Genomic DNA, 21,420 nt, shown 5'->3' with positions numbered 1-21,420 from the left:
ATGTAAAATTGCTAGTGTATTAAGAGGAAGTTTTATTAGGGTTTTATGGCAGCAGCAGCAGAATGTAAAGGATAATTTCCTCAGTCTGAATTTATAATCCAGGCTGAGGAAGAATGGGTATTCAGATCCAGTTTGGGAAATGTTTGGTAGGATAGAAACCCACTGATAGGTGGGCATGTTTGCCACATTTGGTTCTGTAGTGGTGGGATTTAAGAAAACAAACGTTCTCCATTTGGTGGTACAAATTGGATATAAGGGTCCAAATTTCCACATTTTGTGGCAGAGATGGGGTAAATGCCATAGTTTCCTACAAGCACAAAAGCAGATAAATAGCAAAAATACAGAAAAGTATTAAAAAGCTGGTGGATGGCATCGAAAATGTAATAGTATGAATACCAGGTGCATCTCCCCAGGCAGTGAACTCCCCAAGGAGCAGTGCTGTGGTAGATAATTAACCACCCACCTAACATCTAAAGGCAGGAGCACTCTTGGACCGGATGGTGTTCAGACCTTGTGGACAAGCTCACATAGGCCTCTACTAAAATATCACTTCAGATGAATTAGATAGTGCCTATTTTCCATACTACTGGGTATTGTAAACACAGAAACCTAACTCATGTGTCACAGTGGCAATTCCTGGGTTGTTTAACCCAGGAATTGCTAGGGACATGTGCCACGTGTAAGCTATTTCCAATTTTAATCAACAACCTAGGAATGCCTCTTTCCTGGGTTGTCATGATGTCTGAACCTGGAAAAAATGGGTGTTTATGGCTAAACAACCCAGACTTAACAATTGCCCATGGTTTGTTATGGGTTAGGTCTGGGTTGTTTAACCCCTTAACCCAGAGTTTCCAGATTTAGACATCACAAAACAACCCAAGAATGGGACATTCTTGGGTCATTAAGTGAAAGTGGCGAGCACCCGCCCTTGGCAATTCCTGGGTTAAACAACCCAGGAATCGCTGCCGTGATCTATGAACCAGGTTAGTGGTTTGGATCCAGATTTATGCTAGATCATCTGCACTGATGGAAGTGGCCTTCCCCAGCCCTCTGAAAATGCTAAAGTCGAGAGACTTCACTGAATGGGGTGAGCTGTGATGTCGGGGGGGGGATCCCCCAAAACCAGGCAGCAGAAACAGAGCCCTTCTTGCAGAAGGCAGATGGTGAGCCAACCTCAAGTGTCTAGTGCAGAGTTAAGTACATTTAATTGCACTGCTCTGATCTAAGAACTATATTTTGAGAAAGTTGTCATGTCTGGCTTCAAAGAGTACTCAATTTAGAAGGGTTTTTCCTGTCAAAATGCTTGTTTAACATATATATGAGTAAACGTGTAACAAAGGGAATTCTTTATTTTACTTCACTGTCCAACCAAGAAATACAAAAGGCATATATATTAACTTCATACTGCTGTTCCACAGGGCTCCCCTCAACAAAATGTTAATGGCCCTGTTCAGACATCACACTAAGCCATGAGGGTTAGGAGTTTTGAGCTAACCATGTTGGCTTAGCGTGATGTCTGAACAGGCACCTGTCCCAACCATGGTGGTTTATTAACCATGGACTAACCACGTTCACTAGCACTTGCTGCAAGATGGTTAGTGGGCTCTACCACGGGTAAGTGTGATGTCTGAACAGCCCCCGTGGTTAATTAACAGCTGCCATAGAGCTCCATGGCAAGCGTGGCCAAAGGAGGAGTAGCTGCTGAACACCAAAATGGCCAGCAGTGCAAAGGCTGCTGGGATGAATGGCTGCCCATCTGGGGGATCGCGAGTTCCTGTGGGAGGAGGGTGGTTAGAGAATGCCTAGTCTGTTTACCTGCACGTGTGGCAGTAGCACTCACATTGCTTAGCAGTAACCACCATGCACCATGGTTAGCCTAACCACCCTTCCACAATGTGTGTCTGAACAGGGCCAATGTGTTAGCTCTCTGAAGGATTCTGATTACCAGCACAGCACTGGTACAACCTATTTGTTTGAAGTTTAAAACAACTCTGCAGTCAGTTTAAAACTGCACTGGTTCTGCTATACTTATTCTTTGTTCTGCTTTCATAGCCTGTGTTGGACTTCAACCTATTCTCTGCTGACGTTTTCCAACTTTTCACCAAGGATGCAGCCCAGATTGAGTAACACGATGGGAGGTTTGCCACTGATTCCACTACAGCGGTGCAGTGGCGATACAGTAGTTAAAAGGGAGAGTTATTGTGGCACAAGTAGTTCCAGGTTTATTTTGTTTAATGATGGCTCTCCTGTTTTTATAAGAAGCAGAAGACTTGTTGCAGACAGGCTTCTTCAGAATCATGTTGGCGTTTCCTCCTTTATGCCTTTCACACCTTCTAAGTTTACTGTGTAGTGGCAAAAAGACTGGGGCAGATGAGGAGCAAAAACAACCCTCATCGTCCGCAGGACACTTCTGATGTGGTGCGATGAATCTCCGGCAGCCTGTGCTCGGCCAACTGCGCGGCTGACCATCAGTCTCATCAACAGCTGATTAGCCCATGTTATTCCAAGCGCTGGAGCAACACTCCTAGTTGTGCAGCTGAAACAAAAGCTTGCATTTACAAAACGGTCTGCAAAATCTGAAGTCGTTGCATTCATCAACTAACGTTTGGGTTTCCTGGCGGGGGGTGCCAAGGCAAACTCCTTTGTTTTTTCAGGCTGTTTTTGTTCTAGGCAATGAAAAAACAAGTTTCAAAAATGGCATTTTCTTATAGCGATGGGTCAATTTACCATGTAACAAGCGCCCTTTCCAACCTGCCCAGACACGGAGGTCATCAGAGGGCATGCTCCTGTCAGCTCCACATAAACCTATGGCCCGATTGGAGTCCACCTGGAGAAGAACCTCCAGTGTGGTGGCCCCCTTCCTGTTGAACTCCCTGCCTTTGGAAGTCAGGCAGGCGCCAACACTGTGTTGTTTCTGGAGCCTCCTGAAAACGTCTTTATTTGAGGAAGGCTCCCTTGACTGAGCAGCCATGATTTAATCAGATTTCTGTTTCTTTTAAAAAAAATAGTAATAATTTTAACGTGGTGTTTTATTCTTTTATGCTATTTTGTATTTTTTATTGTTCACTGCTCCGGAATCTGGTCTAGATGTGGAGCAGTATATAAATGCAAGCAAATAAATAAAGTAAGAAACCATCTGTATTCAACTTCTGCAAGAATGTACATTTGTTTGCACTGAATTGGTTTGTCTGCCTTAGCCAAGGAGAGGCAGGACACAGGCTTTGCGTACAGAAGGGTCAAGGTTCAATCTCCAGCTAAAAGGACCAAGTAGGAAAGGGAAAGGGCTACGGCCACTCAGAAAAGACAATATTGGGCTTGATGGACAATGTGTGGCCTTCCAGATGTTTTGTCCTAAAACTCCCTGCAAAGCCAGTGGTGAGGGATGATGGGAGTTGGAGGCCAAAACATCTGGATGGCCACAAGTTGTCCACCCCTGATACAGTAATTAAACTAAGGGTGCAATCCTGTCCAGAGAGCTGGCAGCCACTGAACTTGGAAGTTGCCAAGTATCCAATGCAGGGTGTGAGGAGAGCGGAGGCTCCACCCTCCAGCCGCCCTGCATTTCTGCCAGACAGGCGATGATGCCCGTCTAGCCGTGGTGCTTTGGAGGGGGCAGGAAGGAGACTGGGGCAGCCACAGGAAACCGCATAAGGCAGCTGCTCGGTCTCCTCCCCACCCTGCCCCCAGGAATGCCCCCTACCAGAGATTGCTGGCACAGTTCTCTTCGCGCTAGCTATGAGGGGGAGGGGGTGGGGAGTGCTGTTTCCTGGCTCCCAGGATGGAGCCCTGTGTCCGACCTTGTAGCCAGGAAACTGAACAATCCTATGGCCCCCCAGACACTGTCTAGGGACCACAGGATTGCTCTCTACATTCTTTAAAGACTGGCACTGCAGCCCTAATTCATATTAACCACTGTTCATACCAAGTTTACACACAGGTCTTGACAAAGTCCTTTGGCAGCAGATGTTACAATCAGCAGACATTAGACACTGTCTTTTAAACCAGCATAATCTTAAAGAAGTAGCACAACTTATTCTTGTGCTTAATATTGCTGAGAGGGGCCACAGCTCAGTGAGACAGAGCACATGCTTGGAATGCAGAAGGTTTGATCCACAGAATCTCCAGGCAGGGCGAGGAAAGAATCCTGCCTGAAACCTTGGAGAGCTCCTGCTCGTCAGTGTTGACAGCACTGCACTAGATGGACCAACTTTGGAGGGGTCTGGGGGCTGTTTTTGTTCCCACAGGCCACACTCCTGTGGTGATGGCAAAAAGAGAGAGCTTGGCAACTGAAATTCAGTGGCAAAGTGCTATGGAGCAATAAATAGGCTTTTTCTTAAGCTAAAGTTGATCTATTTTCTGCTCTGCAGTGGTAAACTGCTGGGAGTTTTGCCACCGTGAATTTCAGCGGTGCGGTAGGTGCTGCGTGCAGCCCAGGTATTGCCTATTCTTGATCTAGTAGCAGCTGTCTACAACACACTCTCAAAGTAGGATGTCACTCCAAATCAGGAAGATCCCCCAAATACACACACACACACACACACACACACACACAGAGGATGAGAAGGGCTATCAAGGGCCCAATCAGGATTCCACCCTCCCTTGTGTGCAGGAACTCTGCATGTGTACATCAGTGTATGCACAGAACCCCTCCACGTGTGGTTGGCAGGGGTGGGGCCACTAGACACATCAGGAGGGCAGCGCTAGCCCGCACAGCCCCCCTCATGCATTTTTTGAATGCGTGACTGGGGGTGGGGGGTGTTGTCTGACTCCCCACCCTTACTGTGTGTGTGTGTTGCATTTCCTCTTGTACTCACCCAGGATTCCTTTGAACAGCACCCCCTCTCTCATCCATTGTGTCCGTTACCTGGATTGCAAAAGAGGGATCACACAAAAGTTCACGTGGTACACTTCGCCAGAGGGAAGTAATGGGGAACAAAACATTTCACTTGAAATAATGGATTTTGGATAAGCTGTACAAGGTTTTGATCCCCATCCACAAACCAAGTTGTAGTTTTTAGTTATTATTTAATAGATTTATAGCCCACTTTCCAGGGCAAAAGCCCTCACAAAGCAGATTACAACAGAACTGAATGCAAAATACATCATCAACCCCTAAAAAAATGCATTCAGTGAACAGATGGTTAAAATAACAAATAGGATATAACATTAGTCTGATGCCACATTTAAAAGCAAATGCTTGGGTTGTATCAGGGATGATGAGCAGAGTATAGCAGGCAGCCCGAGCGCTGAAACAAGATGCAGAAGAGGAGTCCTCCCCCACACCCGGATGCCCCGTTTGGTCGTGAAGGGGCAGTCTCCCTCTACTGTGAAAGGGATCCTTTGGCAGGAAATGAACGGCAAGACACCCTGAAGGCTGGTGCTGCAGTATGCATCCACTCTCAGCACAACAGTGGCTTGCACTGGCCAACACCAAGTGAACCCCAGCCAGCACAATTTAAGCCTCCCATTTTTGCAGGGAGGTGGGGTGCTTCATAAGAATGTAAGAAGAGCCCTGCTGGATAAGACTAAAGGTCCATCTGGAGGTAGCAGATGATGATACTGGAGGTAGCAGATGGCCCTCAGGCCTAGTAGCCATTGATAGCCTTCTCCTCCAGGAATTTATCTAACCCCTTTTAAAGCCATCTAAATTGGTGGCCATCACTACTTCTTGTGGTAGCGAAGTATAAGTTTAACTATGCACTGTGTGAAGAAGTCCTTGCTTTTCTCTGTCCTGAATCTCCCACCAATCAACTTCATGGGATGACCCAAGTTCTAGTATTATGAGAGAGGGAGAAAAAAGTCTCCTTATCCACATTCTCCACACCAAGCATAATTTTGTACACCTCTATCATGTCTCCCCTTACCCACCATTTTTCCAAGCTAAACAATCCCAGTTGTTGTAACCTTCTCTCATAGGAGAGATGCTTCAGCCCCTCGATCATTTTAGTTGCCCTTTTCTCAGCAATATAATATTTTTAGGTGCAGTGACCAGCACCCTATTATTTTCTCACAAGCATAGGGCTAGTAGTTTGCTCTCTCCTCATTAAGTTGCCATATGGGCATTGGTCTGGTTCACACGTCACAACTGCCCATGGCTTGTTTAAACCATGAATAGTTGAGAGCAAGCAAGCATGTCAGGTCCTGCCTGCCCAGTCTCGCTGAGCTCAACAGCCCAGTGATGCTCTGACCTTAGGGTGTTGACTATCTGAACCCAGAGTTGTGATTTGTTGGGGGAGAGGCAACCCAGAGCTGTAACCCAAGAACCATGGGTTACAGCTCTGGGTTCTCTCCCCCCCAATTCAGAATAGCTGGTTTGAATGTCACGATCAACAACCCAAGGACAGGGCATTTCTGGATTGCTTAGCTCTACCCAGCTGCAGTCCCCCCCCCACCATTCTAAAAGTTTGAAATCCTTCTCCTACATCTCCGTTATGGTGTAATGCTCAGACCGAGTCAATTCTGCCACCTTACCTGATTAATGCATACTATTGGGATCCGGAACTTGCTGCTTAATCTGTGAAGTTTGGCTCCGAACATCTGCAAATATTTGGCTTTCAGGACAGAATCCTTCAAGCCAAATTCACATCTGAATAAGGCAGCAATGGAATCGATGACCACTAGCCGCACCATGCCTCTCGAGGCCAGCACGTTAATCCTCTTCGTAATGCACTCATGGAAAGTGTCCTGCAATAAGAAGGCACCTTCAGGCAGTGGCCAAGAGCTACAGAGAGATTCGCCTGTCATCTCCTTTGATCCATTGTACTGGAGCAATCTCGACCCTAAGCATTTTGTGACTGCATTTGTCTGTGACGTCAGCAAAACAACACACTGGTACAGTGACCAAGCAGCGACTTATTGGCTTATCAAATGGAGTGGGGATTAGACTGTAATGCTGCAAATCCGTGCATATTAACTTGGGACTGAACCCCACAGCACCCCACGGAATGCATAATAGGATTGCACTGCACAATGCACACTCGTTACTCAGCTGGTCTGTGTTGAAGCCACTTGAATATATTCCAAGAATACATTAGGTATCTTTTCTGAATTGGAGGGGTGTGGCCTGAGTACTCCCAGCAGCTGACTGGGCGGGAAGCTTCAGTCTGTTTCCCGCCTCCCAGCTGAGCAGAGCAGAGCAAGCTGCTCCAGCTGGTCCAGGGACTACAGAAGCAGGCGAGCTCCCAGAGAGAGAGCGAACAGGGGGAGCAAACAGGAGTTGGCCAGGGGAGTTCGGCAGGGGAGGTCAAGGGGGAGGCCCCTAACATTTTTTTTTTTTTTAACTAACTTTTTCCCATTTATTTGTCTTGTAACACACACTTCCACACCAGTGGGACTCTGCTTTTAACCTCTACTGAGTAGAGGAGCAGGCACAGGCTAGTCTAGAACAATCACAAAGCTAGACACAAAAAGGGAAAAGGGGCTATGGAAGGACAAGACTCTCCAGTGGTGGTGACCTGCAAGGTGTGTGCAATGTTTGTTTTCTTGCCTGAGAACAACATGGCCTACACCTGCAACAAGTGCAAGTTGATCACGCTGCTGGAGGAAAAAGTAAGTGGACTGGAGCGGCGACTGTCAACCCTCCGGGGAATAAGAGAACACGAAGAGTTCTTGGACAGAATGGGGGAACTACAGCAGCAAAGGGCAGACCAGAAGCTTGAAGAGCAACAGCAAGATGAGGCAGAAGTGGGAAATGCTGAGGAGAAGAAAAATGGAGTAGAGGATACTCCTTGGAAAACGGTGACAGTTAGGAGAAGAAGAACTAGACGCCACTCTGCACCAGTGGAAGCGGTGGAGCTGTGGAACCGATTCCAGGTACTTGCAGATGAGACTGGAGGACAGCCTGCAGAGGAAGAATCACAGGGGAACCTGCATGAGAGTGAGCAAGAGGCTAAAGGTCAGTCAAACAGAGGCGATGAAACCCAGGCCTACAAGAAGAAGAAGAGAAGAGTGGTAGTAGTGGGAGACTCCTTGCTGCGTGGGATCGAGACCCAAGTATGACGCGAAGACCCGTGGACTCACCAGGTATGTTGTCTCCCGGGAGGACAGATTAGAGACGTGACTGAAAGGTTGCCTGCACTCATAAAGCCCACTGACAGGTATCCCTTTCTTCTCATCCATGTGGGAACAAATGATACCGCCAAGCGGAGCTACGAAGAGATCACGTCAGACTTTGAAGCTTTGGGAAGGAAACTCAAGAACTTTGGGGCCCAGATAGTTTTCTCATCCATCCTTCCAGTAGTTAGAAGAGGGATAGAAAGGGAACGAAAAATACTCCGGGTGAATGACTGGCTACGAAGGTGGTGCCGACGAGAGAGATTTGGATTCTGGGACCACGGGCTATACTTCCTGGAAGATGGGCTGTTGGCTAGGGATGGGTTGCACCTCACAAAGGCTGGGAAGAATGTGTTTGGCCACAGCATGAAGAACTTCATCAGGAGGGCTTTAAACTGAATCCTACGGGGAAGGGAGATGTAATGTTGGGGGTAACAATGGACGTAGGCGCATGCACTGCAATGGAAAGAACAGCGCTGATAGCGCCCAATAATAGTCTTCAGACACATGTGGGAAGAAAGCCAGACTATGAAGCACATGGTCTTCGATGTCTATATACTAATGCCCAGAGTATGGGAAACAAACAGAACGAACTTGAAGTCTTAATACAGGAGGGAAATTATGACTTGATAGGTATAACTGAGACTTGGTGGGATGACTCTCATGACTGGAATACAGCAGTTGAAGGATATAACTTGTTCAAAAAGAACAGGAGGAACAGAAAGGGAGGCGGGGTTGCACTGTATGTGAAAAATACATATCTCTGCACAGAAATACAGGAGGAGGAGCTTGGTAGCCCCATCGAGAGCATCTGGGTTGAAATAAATGGAGCAAAGAATAAAAGGAACCTGGTGGTCGGAGTCTACTACCGGCCACCCAATCAAGGAGAAGCCAAGGATGAAACTTTTGAAAAGCAAATAGCCAATGTTTTAAGGAAGCATGATGTAGTAGTAATGGGGGACTTCAATTTCCCCGATATTTGTTGGGAGACAAATTCTGCAAAACATGGCCCCTCCAGGAAATTCCTGACTTGTGTGGCGGATAACTTCCTCCTACAGAAAGTAGAGGAAGGAACTAGAGGATCGGCTATCCTTGACTTGATCCTAACCAACAGAGATGACTTAGTGGATAAAGTAGCAGTTAAAGGAACTCTGGGGGAAAGTGACCATGTTGTACTTGAGTTCTTGGTTCTAAGGGAAGCAAAAGCCGAGTGTACTCAAACGCATACCCTGGATTTTAGGAAAGCTGATTTTAATAAACTCAGAACAATGATCAGTAAGGTCCCATGGCAAACAATGCTAGAGAGAAAAGGAGTCCAAGATGGGTGGGAACTTTTAAAAAAGGAAATTCTCAAGGCACAATCACAAACAATTCCAACAAGAAGAAAAGGTGGAAGACAACAGAAGAAGCCAATGTGGCTTCACAAAAAGCTTAGGGATGACCTGAAAACAAAAAAGGACACATATAGGAAGTGGAAAGAAGGCCAAGTAACAAAGGAAGAGTACAGGCAGGTAGCACAGAATTGCAGGGATGGCGTCAGGAAGGCTAAAGCGGAGAACGAGGTGAGGTTAGCGAGGGATGCTAAAAACAACAAAAAGGCTTTCTTCAGCTACGTGCATAGTAAAAGGCAGAGGAAAGAAATGGTTGTTCAGCTATTAAATAAGGATGGCAAAATGATAACAGATGACAAAGAAAAGGCAGAGGTGCTCAATTCCTACTTTGGCTCAGTCTTCTCCCAAAAGAGGGTCTATGACCCCCCTGGCAAAGGCGAAGTACAGGCTGAAGGGGCAGGATTGCAGCTTGAGATCGACAGGCATATGGTCAAGGAACACCTCATTACTTGGAATGAGTTCAAATCTCCAGGGCCAGATGAACTGCATCCTAGAGTAATAAAGGAACTGGCAGAAGAACTCTCAGAACCGCTGTCTATTCTCTTTGAGAAATCATGGAGGACCGGGGAAGTGCCAGATGACTGGAGGAGGGCTAACGTTGTCCCTATCTTCAAAAAGGGTAAAAAGGAGGAACCTGGGAACTACAGACCAGTCAGTCTGACATCAATCCCTGGGAAAATTCTGGAGCAGATCATAAAGCAATCCATCTGGAAGCACCTTGACAACAATGCCGTGATTACTCGAAGCCAACATGGATTTGTCAAAAACAAGTCCTGCCAGACAAATCTGATCTCATTTTTTGATCAAGTCACCTCCCTTGTAGACCGTGGGAATGCTGTAGACATCATATACCTCGACTTCAGCAAAGCTTTCGACAAAGTGCCCCATGATATCCTGATGAGCAAACTTGCTCGAAGTGGGCTAAATGAAACAACGATCCGGTGGATCCACAGTTGGCTCCAGAATCGGACTCAAAGAGTGCTTATCAATGGGACCTCCTCAAGCTGGGGAGAGGTAACGAGTGGGGTACCGCAGGGCTCAGTCCTGGGCCCAGTGCTCTTCAACATTTTTATTAATGACTTGGAGGAGGAGGTGCAGGGAATGCTGATCAAATTTGCAGATGACACAAAATTGGGAGGGATAGCTAATACTTTGGAAGACAGAAACAAAATTCAAAGTGATCTGGATAGACTGGAGTGCTGGGCAGAAAACAACAGAATGGCATTTAATAGGGACAAATGCCAAGTTCTGCACCTAGGAAAAAGAAACCAAATGCACAGTTACAAGATGGGGGATACGTGGCTCAACCACACTACGAGCGAGAAGGATCTTGGAATTGTCGTCGATCACAAGCTGAATATGAGCCAACAATGTGATGTGGCTGCAAAAAAGGCAAATGCTATTTTGGGCTGCATTAATAGAAGCATCGCTTCCAAATCCCGGGAAGTACTAGTTCCCCTCTACTCAGCACTGGTTAGGCCTCATCTGGAGTACTGTGTCCAGTTCTGGGCACCACACTTTAAGAAGGATGCAGACAAGCTGGAGAGGGTTCAAAGGAGGGCAACAAAGATGATCAGGGGACTGGAAACAAAGCCCTATGAAGAGAGACTGAAAGAACTGGGCATGTTTAGCCTTGAGAAGAGAAGACTGAGGGGAGATATGATAGCACTCTTCAAGTACTTGAAAGGTTGTCACAGAGAAGAAGGCCAGGATCTCTTCTTGATCATCCCAGAGTGCAGGACACGGAATAATGGGCTCAAGTTACAGGAAGCCAGATTCCGGCTGAACATCAGGAAAAACTTCCTGACTGTAAGAGCAATACGACAATGGAACCAATTACCTGGGGAGGTGGTGGGCTCTCCCACACTGGAGGCCTTTAAGACGAGGCTGGACAGCCATTTGTCAGGGATGCTCTGACTTGGATTCCTGCATTGAGCAGGGGGTTGGACTCGATGGCCTTGTAGGCCCCTTCCAACCCTACTATTCTATGATTCTATGATTCTGATATTTGGAAAAATGAACATAAGACACTGTTGCAGACCAAACTGGACCACTGATTTGTCTAGCACAGCACAGTCTTCTCTGGGTCCGATTGGCCACATCTCCCCAGTGTCCCAGGCAGGGGTCATACCTTGCCCTGCTGCACTTGGGGATGCCAGGGATTGAACCTAGGACCTTTTGCAGGCACAGTATATGCTCCACTACTGAGCTACAGCCCTTTTCCAAAATAGTTCTGAATGCACCACTCAGCTCCAGAAGATGGATTAAATTGTTTTCTCTTTTGTTGGGAATGTACTCTACCTACCTACCTACCTACAGCATTTGTATCCTGCCCTTCAGCCAAAAAGGCTCCTGAAGCAACTGATTTAAGATCTATAATGAACAAGACAGACCCTGTACACAGAGTTACAATCTGAAAGGCACAACACAAAAGAAAAGTTGGACAGTGGTACACTAAAGGTGGTAACTACATGCCCTCAGCACTTGAAGTTTTTAAAGTTAAACCTTTAGCTCAATTATTATATGGGGTTGTGATTTAGGTTGATGCTTGTTCTAGACCAGTTAGAATTGTTCAGTCTACATTTTTAAGACAATATTTTCTGTTTCATGCTGTGTCCCCGCTGCCTCCTTGCGCTTGGAAGCTGATCTTCCCTCTATCAGTTTACAGGACTGGTGCAGACTTCAGCTGAACTTCACTCTCACTGGTTTGCTCCCCTTGGCTCTGCAGGATCCCCACGGGAGCGTTTGGATGAAGACCAGCACTTCAAAGCTTTATTCTTTTGGCCCATCACAACACTTATTAATTCTGGGGTTTAGTAAAGCAAAAGATCTAATCAGACAATGCCTCCATGATACTGAACAACAGAACAGTTTAGCTACTATAAGAAAACTCTGTCCATGATACGATCGCTTCCCATCTGGTCTCCCAGTATTTTATTTCCAAACTTTACTGTTTTAAAATACAGACAACTGTTTACTAATACAAGACTGAATACGCTGCCATCAGCTGTACTTGTTTTAAAAGAATCCCAGTACAAAATCATGTAAGCCCATGTGGAGATGGCAGTATTGAAACAGTGGCTCATGTATTATTATTTTGTTCTTTTTATAGAGATTTGAGGAGAGAGGTGATTACTCCACTACTGTTATCTGTTCCAGGGCAGTCCATTAATGCTTCTGTGTCTTTTCTTCTCGCAGATCAAGATAAGCTGCGATAAGACTGAATTTTTTTTAGCGGGTGCTATTAAAATAACATCAATCATTTTATCTGAGTCTTAATTTTACACAATTCCTTTGACTTGACTGGCAGTTTATCTGTTTAATTCTTTTATGTGAAAAGGACTGTGTATTAATGTTGGCCTTTGTGTTTGATGAAAATGTTTAGAATTGAACCTGGGTAACTTTAATCAGTTGTAATCCTGCTTTTATTCCTTGTACATTATATTTTAAATGCAACGGCCTGCGGCTGATGCAAAGAAAGGAATCTGAATCTGAGAAGGGAAGGGAAGGGAAGAGAAGATAAAAACAAGCAAACTCCAGCACCAGTTCTTAAGTTACAGAATTCTTAGAATGACCACCATTAGAGTCCTAAAAATCAAAACTATCAGTTTGAAAAAAAGCTTCCAGTCCTCATTGATAGATGTGTAAGTTGAAAAGGTAAAGACAGTATTTGCTTTCCAGAACTTTGCTGTGAATCTGGGCACTGCTGTACTTCAATTCAGCTAAGATTTGTCATGACTAACACTAAAGCAATGGGAGCTGAAGTCAACCAAAAAATTGTTGTGAACTGCCCAGAGAGCTTTGGCTATTGGGCGGTATAGAAATGAAATTAAAAATAATAATAATTCTAGTAAGACCAAAAGAAAAAAAATTAGTTGTTGGAACAAAAGCCACAAGTAACGTGATCTGAATTAGGGCTGAAAGCCATACAATACAAACTAAGTCAAGGGAACACCAGTCTGTCTCTTGGCATTGCATACCTCCTCCTCAAGACTGGTGTGATTTATGATTTCTTTCCTTAACAGAATAATTAATTTGCTCTTGGCAGAATGAAAAGTGAACAATCTTTAGGGTGCAATCCTATGCATGTTTAGATAGAAAAAAGTCCTATAATTCCCAGCATTCCCCAGCCAGCATGGGAGTTGTACGACTTTTTTCTGTCTAAGCATGCATAGGATTATACCCTTAAAGACACAATTTGGGGTGGGGGTGGGGCAGATCATCAATCCACATGTAGCAGATTTTGTACTACAAATGTGACCAATAAAAATCAAAATGGAGCTTAAGAAGGGTAACCAAATGAGAACAAAAGCAAATGAGCTTTAGCAAAAGGAAAATGAAATGTATCCCTCTGTTGTAACACATGCACGTAACGCATGAGCAAGACTAAACCAGCCTTCTCCAAACTGGTGCCCTCCAGATGTTTTAGACTATAACTCCCAGCATTCCTGACCATCGGCCATGCTGGCTGGGGCTAATGGGAGTTGAAGTCCAAAACATCTGGAGGGCTCCAGGATGGGGAAGGCTGGATTAGACCCTCCTTGTTGTGCTCAAGAAGAGAGAATACATGACACAAGGACAGCCTTTTTTTGCCCAGCAATTGACGAAGCAACACTGATTTCTCTTTAAAAGCAGAACCATGCAGCAATACAACAGATATGGTTGGAAAGAAACTACATTATTACCATTGTACAGGGCTGTATGTATGCAGCATCACTATACAACTCAGTCCCCATCCTCTCGGCCCCCTGTGCCATCTTTGAAACATCTGATCTCTTTCTTGTCTTATTCCCATTATGCCCCAAGTCTGTGCATCTATCCTCAGCTGATGGATGCTCTGCCACCCACTAGCCTCTGGCAAACAGACTGATGGAAGCCTGTAGACTTGCACAGTCACAACTCATGACAACCAATGCTGTCCTAGTCCCAGTATGATGTCAGAACTGACAGCTTGTTCTGACATCATAGTGGGACTAGGAAGGCTGCCTGTGGCTTATTGGTCTGATCTCAGAAGGAGAGAGAAAGAGACTGGACAGCTCAGTGCTAAGTAGGACTAGGCAGATCGTAGAATTTGAGGTCTAATATCCGGAGCTTCTTTCAAACTAAAATTGAAGACAACATATACCACATTTGGAAAAAAAATTAAAGTCCTGCAGTCCAAAATTATGCAACTTGGATAAATTATGCATAATTTTATTCTTAGAATGCAATTTTGTATAATTTATTCTTATCATAGGGGGAGGCAAAGAGTCATGCAGGACACTGTAAATCTTGTTCATCCTATCTTTACTCAGAAGAACAATTGCCCATGAGGAAAATGGGTGTAGAACTACACTTCTCTGGCTTGAGATTGCTGGCAAACTTTCAAGCATATCTTCATAGTCCTGTGGTCTAGAAACTTGACTTTTGAAAAGACAAGAACATTCATGAAAGTTCTGGTTCTCAGGAAGCTAAATTCTGCATCCAATGCTGCATCTTAAAGTTTTCCAGCCCTGCCACAATTGCAGCACGCTCAGCTCCCTGGCTGAGTAACCTGAAGTATGAGCGCTGCAGCTCTGGGCTTTCAAGTGCCACCGCGTTGTGTTGTGCACTGAGTTTAACACACTGTTGACGTTCCATGTGTGCTGCTGCCCTTTAAACAACAGAACAATTTTAGTGAAAATTGAGGAAGAGGCTAACTTGATACATTTTGTAAAGTTCTCCTGGCCTTTCCCACCGGCATGTGCTGCAAGACTGTATCTATGGAGACAGATCAGCCAGTGTTAGGAAACCGGAGGTTAAACGTGAATACTCGTTCTTTTAGTTTATTCACTGCCTGCAAAAGTCTCCGCCATTTATGCATATCTCTGTACACTGGAATCAACATTTCCACCTAACTCCGCCCAGGAAGTCACTCTGCCCTCACCAGGTCTGCTGCGTGCTCAACAAAAATACCATTTCCAAATCTTATCTTCTGCACCACATCCAGTGGAACATCACCCCTCAGCCTGGGCTGCTGCCCGATCAGTTGCTGCAGGCGTTTATTTGGGAAAACGTCTTCTGTACAAATGTAAGCAGCCCCTGCAATAAAGGAGAGAATATCCGGAATAACAGGCGTCTCTTCATCGCAGTCAGTCTGGACGATACAGCTACAACGTTGGTTTTCACAGGGTACCTGCAGAGAGACTCCACAGCAGGACTAGGGCGGGCCAGGAAAGGGACCATGATTCCCTCTCCATCTACGAGGCTGCAATGGCCACTGATGGGGAGCGACCACAGCTCAGTGGTGGGGCACATGCTTTTGCTTCCAGGCAGAAGGGTCTAAGTTCAATCCCCAGCACCTCCAGTTAAAAGTACTTCAGGGTGCAATCCTATCAGGATGCCCATCAGCCTCCAACCACGGAGGCTGATGGGCATCCTATGCAGAGTGGGAGGAGTGTGGTGATTGTTGCCTCCGCAATTCCCCCACTCTGCATTTTTCCTAGACGGCCGTTTTTCCCATCTTGCCTGGGCTCTGCGGAGAGGGAGGGAAGGGGGCTGGGAATAACTCATATCCCCACTTTCCCAGTCCCCTCCCCACCCACAGAACTGCCCAGCTTTCTGTCCTCTCCGAGGTCACTTTTACAAACTCAGCCGGCGTGGTTCTCTCCACGCAAATAGCGTTGCCCTTATTTTCGCCGTAGTCTACGTAAATCTTTACGTAGACTACAGGGACCAAAGAAGGAACGCGAATGGCGGCTCCCTATGGGGGCCGCCATTTGCATACGCGTTTTTTTTTCCCCCAAAGTCACCCGTGATAGGCTACGTGATGATTAACGTAGCCTATCCCGGCTGACTTTGCAGATCTAGCCGTGATAGGCTACGTTAATCGTTACGTAGCCTATCACAGGGGCATTTTTTTTTTCTTTTGAAGTTCGCGGCCGGGGAGACGGGGCACTTCTCCCCGGCCTGAACTTCGGGGGGAGCAGCGAAGCGCCTCCCCCCCACCGCAAAGCAAGCTGCGAGACCAGGTAAGTGACTTTCGTGCACCCCTAGAATCCGAACTATCCTATGCCCCCCACTCTGTCTAGGGGGCTATAGGATTGCTCTCCCCGATATGTAAATATTGTATTGAATGCTTTTCCATTATGGTTTTAGTGTCTACACTTTTTACGTTTTTATGGTGTTTTTATTTTAAATAAATTGTGGTTAGACCCCTTTTAAACCTTTTGAGGAAAAGCAGGATAAAAACGTTTTAAATAAATAATTATCAGGAAGCAGATTATAGGAACACCCTCTCTCAGCCTGAGGGCTTGGAACGCTGCTGCCAGAATGAACGGTCCTGAGCTTTCTAGACTTTCAGCTTTGCTGTTTTAAATCTGCATTTTAAATTCCTGCACTGCTGCTAGGTTTTATTGTGGTTGTATTGTTATATTGTGGTTTTAATGTTCTATATATTTTAAATTGTTTTATTGTGTGCTGTTTGGTTTTAATTTTTGTGAACCGCCCAGAGAGCTTCGGCTATTGGGCGGTATAGAAATGAAATAAATAAATAATAAAAAATAGACTGCCAAATTGCCTAAGCTTTATAAGGCAGCTTCCTATGTATCCATCAGTTTTCTTTGGTTTCAATTTTTGTTGTTGTTGTTCAGTCGTGTCCAACTCTTCGTGACCCCATGGACCATAGCACGCCAGGCCTTCCTGTCCTGCGCTCTCTCCCGGGGGAAAAGTCCCGGAGCGTGCTCAAGTCCATATTCATTGCATCAGTGATGCTATCTAGCCATCTCATCCTCTGCCCTTAAATATTATTGTGGAACTGAACTCAGGGCCACATGCATGCCACAATCTTTTGGGACCATAGAAAAAAGCACAAACTGTGGTACTGGATACAGAATCCAGCTTCCTGATAACCCCAGCTTTTTCTTTTTTTTTTAAAGACAAGTTTCTAGCCTTCATGAATATAAAGACAGGCTTGAAAATGTGTGGGCAATGCCCACTTAAATCTCACCCGCTGTCCCTCAAAATGAGTGGAAAAGTTTTCCAAGGTTTGGTTGTAAGGCTTCAGTACATTTGCACAGCCCTTTGATCTTCCCAATGATGAACAAATTCCAAATAAAATTACACAACAGCAAGAAATGCACAATTATGCGACACTGCAGTTGCCGCAGAATTATTCTCAGACCCTCCAGGTACACATGCAGGCGGATATTTCTTACCAGATTCTAGTCCACCGTAGTTGTACGGATATTGCACAGAAAGGCACAGCTGCAAACCAATCTGAGTCTTCCCTGCTGAGCTCTCACCAGCAATTTCAGTAATTCCTGTAAGGGGAACCCCACCTCGGAGCAAGCTGTCTAGAACAGGGCAGCCCAAGGTTAACCTCTGGTGCTGGGTAGTGCTGTGATTTTTGTCTTGGAATAGCTGAAGTGCTAAAAAAATTATTCAGATGAGAAAAAACAGCCTTAACAGCTTATCTAAAAGAAAGCAAAGAACCTGAATTTCTAGTCTTTTTTGGAAATGAAGACATGCAACATTTCTCCACTTTCCCCTCCAAAGAGTGTTGCATTTCATGCAACAGATCCACAAAGAGGACAAGCACAGATTGTATCCAAAGTGAAATCCCCAACGGAGTTGCAAGAGCAATGGTGACCCCTTCCTCAGTTCACTCCAAGGCTAGGCGAAGTTCAGGCCAGTCTAAATGGCTCTACAGCTACATAAACAAGGTGAGGCTTTACTTCTGTTTCAGGGCTGTTATCCTGAGATACCTACACTGGTCTACACAGAACAACACATTCGAGGTTGTTTGTTTATTTCAATATTTATATCCCACCTTTTTATACCTGGGTACACTCGGAAGTGTACAAAGTTTTAAAAGATACAACATGCTAAGCTACTGTATGATCTTAAATAGCAGCAACCCAACCATAAAATACACCAACATTAAGCCATGACACCCAGTAGTCCGAACAAAAAAATGCCCGCCAGAATACAATAGTTTTAAGCGCATGCTTAAAAGCAGCAGAGAAGGGAGAAGATGAGCTTCTCCTTAAAGGATATTCCATCATTTAAGAGCCACATCATTTAAGGTCCTCTCTTTTTGTCCCTCCCAGACCCAGCTCTGCTGGCAGGAGAGAGTAAGGACTTCAGAAACTGAATAAAGTTTGTGTGTAGGTTTATATAAGAGGGGTACGCTGGTCCCAGGCTGTTTAGCTTTTTAAAGATCAGTGCAAGCACCTTGAATTGAGCCCAGAAACAAACCATAAGCCCACAAAGCTGGTACAAGATGGGTGTAATATGGTCTGTCCTGCCCAGACAGAACACTGGCCTCAGCATTCTGAACCAGCTGAAATTTCTGGACTGTCTTCAAGGGCAAGTTAAATGGCTTTTATCGCAGCCAATTTTAACTGATTGTGTGATCGAGTCTTATAACAAAAGGCTGGAAAACCACATTCCACCTCACCTCCACACTACAAGTGCACAGCACAATTTTTAAGGCTTCAACAAAAAACCAACCAACCAGCAACCAGTGGAACTATTTACCTGTAAGGGCAGCATTTTTTCTCAGTGCACCAGAAATTGTTCTTAGCAGGTGCTGTACATCTGGACTGGACAGTTTGGTCAGCCTCTGCAAATCTGCTCCCGAAAACCTGAAGATCTCTTTGATTGATTTTATGTTTGCTGAAATAAGAAAAGTGATTAACTATAACCAGCCTAGATTTGTTCCCCCCTGCGTGAAAAACAGTATTTGCAGAATACAGGGCTTGGGCAGAGATTGTTAGTTTAGTTTCTCAGGCTGCAAACCTACATCTAACATAAATGGGAGTAAGCCCCATTGAACTCAATGGGACTTACTTCTAAGTAGATGCATATGGGAGTTGCCAGTTACTGTTCTGAGATGAAGCTGGTGTATTTACACCTTGGTATCTTCTTCTACACACATTAATTAGAATTACAGCACACTCTTATGCCTATTTACCCAGAAGCAAGTTTCACTATGTTCAGTGGGGCTTCCTCTGTGAAACGCCATGGGATTGCAGCCTTATTCCTTTACAGAGAAGTCTATATGGATCTAGATACACCAAAGCCTGTTGAAATCTATAGGTTCGGGCTACAAGGCTGTAATTATATGCACACCCTGTTGAAATCAGCACAGCAGTTTTGAGTAACCATTAATAGGATTGGGCTGTATGTGCCCAAAACATATATAAGTGTGCATATATCCAGGGGAAACAGCAGCTTATCCGGTCCGAGGACATCTCCCACAAGCCAAATGCAGCAAGAGAAAGTTCGTACGCCCAGTTAACAGTGCTTGCGTGGTGTGCAAATATGAGAACAGGGATATCCACAGAGATCCATTACCTTTCTTAAGAGCTGCAATCACTCTAGGGTTCATGTCAAGCTGATCCCAGTCCATTTCTCGACAGACAATATTCTGTAACATGGCAGACACAGCAAGCATAAATAAGAGAGGAACATGAATCAGGGATAACTTCAGAAAGAAGCTACCAGAAAGTATGTGTGTGGTGGTGATTGGGGGGGGGTAACTTCGCTCACCAGCCTTCCTCCCAGACCTGAGCATCACTACCCCGTTTCTCTTTAAGGTGATGTTCTATACACATGTACCTGGGAATAAACAGGACTGGGTTGCATGTCTCTTGCATCATGCTCCCCTTAGTACAGACTCCTGGTAACCTACCTCTAGTTTCTGGTTAAGGCCGTTTCACATTAAAGTGTTATTTCCCATAGCAAGTACATGGGAAAAGCAGGCAAGATTCCTTAAACATACAGCACACATTTAGCTGCTGTTTACCCTTGTCAAGCACGACATGGCTTTGTGTCTGAACCCTCTATGAGTCAGTGTCAGAAGCTGGAGCTTGTATGACATGTCTGCAGACTCCAGGCCAGGACTAGTCACATTTCCTGCCTGAATGTGAAAATGGTAAATAATACCAGTTATCAGAGGAGTAGCCATGTTAGTCTGTTGCAGCACAAACACTTTAGGGCACAATCCTATCCACGTTTAGAGAGAAAAAAGTCCTACAAATAGCACAATTTGCTATTTATCCTGCCACATCATTTCAAGGGTTTGCAGACTTGCTTATTCTAAGTACTGGAGGTTGAATAACTTGTAGGCTACAATCTTAAAAGACACACTTACTAGGAAGTTAAGCGCCCCGTTGCACTCCAGTGGGTCTTCCTCTATAATAATAAAGGAGGATGTCTGTCTGTCTCTGCCTGTCAGTGCCATAGTGCCAAGACAAGGTTGGGGGTAAAGCAGATGTTTTGGACTTCAACTCCCATCACCCCAACCAGCATGGCCGACGGTCAGGAGTGCCGGGGCTTGTAGTTTGGAGGGCGCCAAACTGCTGGGGTACAGGATTTCAGCCACAGTTAACAAAACTTGCCAATCAGGACAGCTGAAGCAGCTCTCCCACCAATAGAAACCCAAGATGCCCACAGTTACCTGAAGCTATTTTCTGCGCCTACAGAACAACCACGGTGCAGCCAAGCCAATACAGAGGAAGGGAGCCTCCGCGTTCGCAGCCAACTGCGGGCGGAACGCCGTGGCCAGGAGTCATCTGAGCCCGCGCCAGGCGTGAGCCAATCGCAGACCGCTTAGGAGAGTTCATAACCAATCAGAGCCGGGAAGGTGATATACCGAAGCCAATCCCAGGGAGCCTCTCCCGTCCCGTCCCCCCTCAAGAAGAAACGTTCTTTCTTTCTTTCTTTCCCTTTCTGGGCCTGAGGGCCGACGTAAGCCGCGCGCGCGCAGTCCCCTCCCCCTTTCACTTTCCCGTCTGCGCCAGACAAGCCTTAGAGGGATTGGTTGAGGAGCCTACGTCGACGGAGGGGTGGGGAGAACAAAGCCCGGCCCCGTTATCGGGCTGAAAACAACAGGCCCCGCTCCAGAAGGGGAACGTTCGCCGCCTTTCAGTGGCTGGTAGGAACGTCTATCTTTCCTGGAAGCGACGCCGATTGGGGGGCTGCGGGGCGGCCATTGGCTTCCGATTGGAGGGCT

The 21,420-nt window shown here is 45.7% G+C and overlaps 1 protein-coding gene across 4 annotated transcripts; it reads right to left on the bottom strand.

Annotated features, from left to right (window-relative positions):
* Positions 1–1,330: 1,330 nt before the first annotated feature.
* XRCC3 (X-ray repair cross complementing 3) lies at positions 1,331–21,317 on the bottom strand. 4 transcript variants are annotated; one of them, XM_084837731.1, is made up of 9 exons: positions 20,866–21,203; positions 20,560–20,767; positions 19,761–19,833; positions 18,942–19,079; positions 17,618–17,830; positions 15,349–15,503; positions 6,472–6,684; positions 4,815–4,864; positions 1,331–2,666 (listed from the first exon to the last, which is right to left on the bottom strand). In XM_084837731.1, the coding sequence occupies exons 2-9, from the start codon at positions 20,647–20,649 to the stop codon at positions 2,651–2,653; spliced, it is 948 nt and encodes a 315-aa protein (XP_084693857.1). In that variant the 5' UTR covers positions 20,650–20,767; positions 20,866–21,203; the 3' UTR covers positions 1,331–2,650. The 4 variants fall into 4 exon arrangements, with proteins under 4 accessions (XP_084693857.1, XP_084693828.1, XP_084693838.1 ...); XM_084837702.1 differs by having other exon boundaries at positions 1,331–2,536; XM_084837712.1 differs by having other exon boundaries at positions 1,331–2,536; positions 20,560–20,764; positions 20,866–21,136.
* Positions 21,318–21,420: the final 103 nt, after the last annotated feature.

Source organism: Heloderma suspectum, chromosome 1 (assembly GCF_057233095.1).
Source record: "Heloderma suspectum isolate Gila_16-S chromosome 1, 16-S_ref, whole genome shotgun sequence".
NCBI lineage: Eukaryota > Metazoa > Chordata > Lepidosauria > Squamata > Helodermatidae > Heloderma > Heloderma suspectum.
Note: the sequence above shows the minus strand (reverse complement) of the source record. Positions and strands in the feature narration are given on the sequence as shown.